Here is a 6000-nt window from a genome sequence, read left to right on the forward strand (position 1 = left end):
AAATTGACAGTAAATCCCATTAATAACATGCAAAAAAACAATCTGAGATAGCCCAGAGTTACAATCGCCCGATGTTTCTACTCAAGCCGTTAAAGCAACAGCTTGTTTATATGATTCTGTATTTGGAGGGTAGGAAGGCTGATTGTGAAACTCCTGGTAATAATGAAATCTTAAATGCCCAAGGATACAGGTCTTTAAAATATCAAAGGTTTCATTTCTCACCAGTTAAGGCCTGCCTGCTCTTCCTGCTATTTATGCTGAATAAAAATTATGTTTTTAGTCCTGGAAGGTGCGTCAGCAGGTCTGGGGAAGGGATGGAGAGGAACTGGGAGGGGAAAAAAGAAAGTCTGGTAGCCTGACTTCTCACCTGAGTAAATTTAGTGAAAAGTCTTACTAAACCTAGAATTGTTGAACGTGTAGAAAAAGAAGCCTTGCTGAGAAAGTCAGCATGGCTTCTGCAAAATGAAGCCCAGGGAACCTAAGGGTTGAGCAGGTAAAGGTCCCCTGTGCAAGCACCAGGTCATTCCTGACCCATGGGGTGACATCACATCCCGACGTTTCCAAGGCAGACTGTTTACGGGGTGGTTTGCCAGTGCCTTCCCCAGTCATCTTTCCTTTACCCCCAGCAAGCTGGGTCCTCATTTGACCGACCTTGGAAGGATGGAAGGCGGAGTCAACCTTGAGCCGGCTACCTGAAACCTACTTCCGTCGGGACACTGGGCCTGGAATACAGGCTACATATAAAACCCCCAGTATGAACAGTTACAAAATAATCTACATCATTGATGATATACAAAATATAAATGACCAATAGACCACACATGTCTCTTGGGCCTTCCTCAGTGGACCAGCTGGGTGGGGGGTCTGACTTTAGCCCCTCTTATTCTGCTACTTGGCAGGTTTGAGAAAGAGGAGTGTTTAGTTTTCCAAGGGTTGCAGGAGTAGAGAGAACTGTCTGTGCGGTACCTTGTTGCGCACTTGGTCCCTCAGTTAATCTGGGGATACTTTACAGGTAGTGCCTCAAAGTGGATCGGGTTGTTGCACTTCTGCAAGATTTTGAGAAGTCCTGTTATGGATCTGTAGCTGATCAAACCTTCAGTAAGCAGAAATTGGGAATAAAAAATGGTCAGTTTTCACAAGGGAGAGAAGCAACTTGCGGAGCCTCCTCAGCATCCCTATTGGAATTGTTAGTTTATATTAATAGTCTGTCTTTCTCACTAAGACTCAAGGTGGGTTATGCATCATGAACTCGATCACAGGATATGGCGATGGCTGCCAGTGCGGAAGGCTTTAAGAGGGGAGTGGACATGTTCATGGAGGAGAGCGCTATCCATGGCTGCTAGTAAAAATGGATACTAGTCATGATGCATACCTATTCTCTCCAGGATCAGATGAGCATGCCTATTATATTAGGTGCTGTGGAACAGGCAGGATAATGCTGCTGCAGTCTTGTTTGTGGGCTTCCTAGAGGCCCCCCTGGTTGACCATTGGGTGAACAGACTGCTGGACTTGACGGGCCTTGGTCTGATCCGGCAGGGCCCATCTTATGTTCAATGCAGTCAATAGGCTGTTACATCTAATAGGCCTGGGAATTGCAGAAATTGGAAGTGGAGTTGTTGTCCAGACAAAGCTTAAGCATTAAACATGATGCATTAAACAGAGCAGAATGTGATATTACATCAGCAGAGAAACAATGTGTTTTCCCCAGGCCAGTCTGTTACCATGTAATCTTATTTTCCTTTACAAAAAATGCTGTTGAATAATACTGTTTTACACAGTTTGTGAAACGCCAGGAGCTTGGGAGCCTTCCTGACCGCCTCAGGCAGGGGCATATTACAGAGGCAGCCACAAACAGTGACCAAGTTTACAGAGGACATGTTTGTAGTACTAGGGTTGCCAGGTCCCCCCTGGCTACCAGCAGGGTATGGGGGGTAGGGATACCAGATCCAGGTTGAGAAACTCCTAGAGATTTGGGAAGGGAGCCTGGGGAGGGGATCTCAGTGGGGTACGATGCCACAGAGTCTACCAAAGCATCCATTTTCGCTAGGGGAACTGATCTCTGTTGTCTGGAGATGCGCTGTAATTACAGAGGGTCCCCAAGTCCCACCTGGAGGCTGGCATCCCTATGTAGTGTTGATGTTCTAGAATAAATATCCCAGTACATGGTACAAGGTACCTGGGAGGTGAAACATTAAATTCAAATTCTCTTGCATGTTCTTTGTCCATGCAGGCTCCCCAGGGAATGAAACTGATAATTCAGCCAGCAATCTAGAAAAAAAGGTAGCGAGCTCAAGCAAAAATGAGATATTGAGCCAGGTTACTGAGAAGCACAAAGCTGAGAAGAAGGTGACAGAAGGACATGCCAAAAAAGGGAGTGAGGAATCAGAGAGTGATTTCGAGTCGGATCCTCCCTCCCCAAAGAGTAGCGAGGACGATGAGGAGCAAGAGGATGAAGAAGTCTTGCAAGGTGAGCCTGGAGACTTCGTAGATGACAATGATACTGAGCCGGAGAATTTTGGCCACCGGCCCCTTCTCATGGATTCTGAGGATGAGGCCGAAGATGATGATAAGCAGAGTTCTGATTCTGATTCTGGTCATGCCAGGCCAGTAGAAGAGGTGCCTTGCGGCCGTTACAAAGAAGGGACCGGCAGTGGTGAAGTCAGGGAGCCTATTGCAGCTTTCTCTGGGTTGTCTGAGTTGCCAGGAACAGTTTCCAAGGGGAACCCCACACAAGAATTTGATGTGTTCGGATCAGTCCCGTTTTTTGCTTTCCCGCCCCAAGAGCCTAAATCAAGACAAAACGACGGCAAGGATTTCTCGTCCGAGGCTGCTTGTCCTGGGTTAGAACAAGATCAAGACGACTTTGACGTTTTCACCAAAGCCCCGTTCAGCAGAAAAGTATCCCAGCAAGACGATTTGCTGGCAGATACCGAAAACCATCCTTCACCCATCTCTCCCAAAAGCGTAGATATTTTTGGCTGCATTCCATTCCACCCTCTTTCCATCCCAAAGAACAACGAGGACAAAGAGGACATCTTTGGGCTCGTTCCGTTTGAGGAGATAGCGGGGAACCAGCAGCAACAAAAAGTGAAGCAGCAACGGAATCTACAGAAACTCTCTTCCCGCCAGAGACGTATGAAACAGGACGTTTCCAAGGGTAATGGGAAGCGCCATCATGGCACTCCAACCAGCACCAAGAAGGCTTTGAAGCCCAACTATCGCACACCGGAAAGAGCTCGCAGGCACAAAAAAGCTGGCCGCCGGGATTCCCAGAGCAGCAACGAGTTCCTGACCATCTCCGACTCCAAGGAGAACATAAGCATCACGCTGACGGACAGCAAGGACAGAGTCAACCCTCTGCAAGCGGACGATGGCCTCCTGGACCCTTTTGGGGCCAAGCCGTTTCACCCGACAGAGCTGGTGCGCCTCCCACAGCATCAAGGATTGGGCGACCATCGGGTGGACCATAACGCAGTAGGGCCTGGTAGGCCGAGACAGAGCTCGCTGATCGGTGCCATCCACTCTGGCGACGGGGTGAAATTGACAGACGACTTTGGGGCTGTTCCTTTCACAGAACTTGTTGTGCAGAGCGTGACATCTCAACAAAGCCAGCAGCAACAGACAGTAGAGCTGGATCCATTTGGGGCTGCTCCATTTCCTTCCAAACAGTAGATTCTTCCAGGAGCGTTTCTGCATTATTTAACTTGGCTTTTCCACACCGTTAATAATCTGTCTGGTTGAACCAAGGAGAAGTGGGTTTGGTTGCAGGCTGTCCATGCTCTTTGGTGACCAGATCCTTAGATTTTTAGAATCTACTGTGTTTAAACATGCAATATTTAGGAGGAAACGGAAGCATTTAAGGAAGAGCAGACTTCCAAATGAAAGAGATCAAAGGCTAGCTATTGTGGCTATTCCCTGTGACTATATTTGCACATAACCAATGTGTCCTTTTGTAAGGCAGTTACACTGCAAGACAGCAGTGGGTACTGGAAGGGTCTGCCTTAGGCCTTGCAGGAGAGGAACCCAAAATCTAAATACGAGAAGCCAAGCTGATCGGGACCTACGTTTTCTTTGATTGGCGTCTTTTCCTTGTAAACCTTTCTGAACTTGATGGCTCGATGAGAAACTCACGTTGGTTTCTAAATAACCCCAAACCTTTGTATATGTATGTGCCGGAATTCTGTCCCCGCCCCCAATAAGTGCCATTAATATAACACGGGGACAGAGAAACCTGGAGTTGTAACTCTTAAAATATCGAGACGTGGAATACGAGACTAGAGCAAATTTGAGAATGCTGGGGGAAATCAATAATGGTATATGACTGGATTTTGCAGCACTTTGGAACAATGCATTTGATCAGAGTGTGGTTAGTTTGCGTGTGTGTTGATGACAGGAAAAACACAAATCAGAATATTGGTAGCAAGTACAAACATGGCAAAAAGTTGTTATCAAGTAGGATTTGCACCCAACATATGTTTCTTACTGAGGGTTATATTCCAGATAAACTGTGTTTACCTTAGGAATGGATTTTTAAATCCCTCTGTTAAATTTTTTTTAATTTCCTTTATATTTTGAATGCAGTCTGTTACATTATATTGTACTTTTCATTTGTCCTGTAAGAGTCTGTGCAAAGGTGCACAAAGCTCTAAAGAAACTAACTTGAATCCAGGCAGTTTCCAGACAAGGAGCTGTAAAACTGCAGGGTTAAAAAAAATTCAGAGTTTGAATCCGCTACCACTGAACTGCATAGAAAACCACCATTGCCTTATATCCAGGACCACCCACGTCCTGCTGTCAATTTACCTCTGAGCCAAGCAGTGCCCTTGAGACACTGGTTAAAAACTCACAGAACGTAGCAGGTAAGTACAGTGAGCATTTTTGTGTACCTTCCCTTGGGGTTAATGTGTTCACGACGTCTGTGGTTAGCTGTGCTCCACTCTTGGTCAGCTGCAGCCGTTCAAGATAGCAATCTGATGCACACTGCAGGAGCTTTGGTTGAGTGCCTCCCAGTTTCCAGTTCAGTAGATGAGAGTTCACGCCAGCCCGACCTCTCCTGCAGTGGGGTGGGGTACGAGAACACCTTAGTAAGCAGCGTTTCAGTGTTTGGCCAGGATCCAAAGAACTGTGCAGTTGGCTCCGAGTACTTGAGTGCGTGACTTATCAAACTGCTTCCCTTTGCAATGCTTTGACAAATCACTTTTGAAAACTGGGCAAGTTCCCAAGTAGCTTGTTGTATGGCTCAGCTATTCAAAGAAAGAGCAGATAAAAACCCCACTGTGTGTGTGTGTGTAAATATGACAAAGCTCTTTGGGCCTTAATCCATATGTAGACATGTAGATCTGTGCAAATCTGAACTGAAGCACTTGCATGCACTTATGTGAACTGGGATATGGATGTATTTGGGTATTGCTTCCCCTGATGTGAATATGAACCTGTGGGGAAACAATCAGATTTTAATCTAAGGGGAGGCAAAGTATAGGGTGGAACGATAATCCTTTAAAAGGTGTCCTGTGATGGCATCTGTCCTCCAACCACTGTGGGAAAGCAAAATATCAAAGGAGAAATGCATCTGTGGTTAGTTTTATAACATGGTTTTAATAAAAGATGAGTTTGGTAGAGATTAAGGGTCGAGATTGTTTTTAAATGCATACGAAAGTACTTTTCAGAGCTGCTGCATCTTACAATTTGGGCAATCTCTCAGATGTGGTGAGAATGGCTTTGTGTTTCTTTGGCCTGTGCTCACTGTCATTCAAATCCTGGGTCAGTGTGGGTTCTGTCCTGTGATCCTAAATATTTTCATAAAGGAGCCATGGCTAAAAACCACTGTGCACATACCTCAGAATGCCTGCTCTTTTATGCTTTGTGCCACAGTTTCCTTCAACTAAACCTAGCGTTGGCTTTAAACTTTTGCAATTTTAAAACTGCAACTAGGTTTCTCCGAGGGGCTGCTTCAACCCTGAGGTTCCTGCCCAGAAAGTGACCCAACAGTGGCTTTTGAGC

General features: G+C 46.0%; 1 protein-coding gene across 1 annotated transcript in view; it reads left to right on the forward strand.

Annotated features, from left to right (window-relative positions):
* The window catches only part of BMP2K (BMP2 inducible kinase), a 52156-nt gene extending 48484 nt beyond the window's left edge, over window positions 1–3672 (forward strand). Inside the window, exon 16 of the mRNA XM_056855692.1 lies at window positions 2231–3672. Within this exon, the coding sequence (XP_056711670.1) occupies window positions 2231–3672 (1442 nt within the window). The remainder of the gene's footprint in view (window positions 1–2230) is intronic.
* The last annotated feature ends 2328 nt before the right edge of the window (window positions 3673–6000 follow it).

Source organism: Euleptes europaea, chromosome 9, assembly GCF_029931775.1.
Source record: "Euleptes europaea isolate rEulEur1 chromosome 9, rEulEur1.hap1, whole genome shotgun sequence".
In the NCBI taxonomy this organism is placed as follows: domain Eukaryota; kingdom Metazoa; phylum Chordata; class Lepidosauria; order Squamata; family Sphaerodactylidae; genus Euleptes; species Euleptes europaea.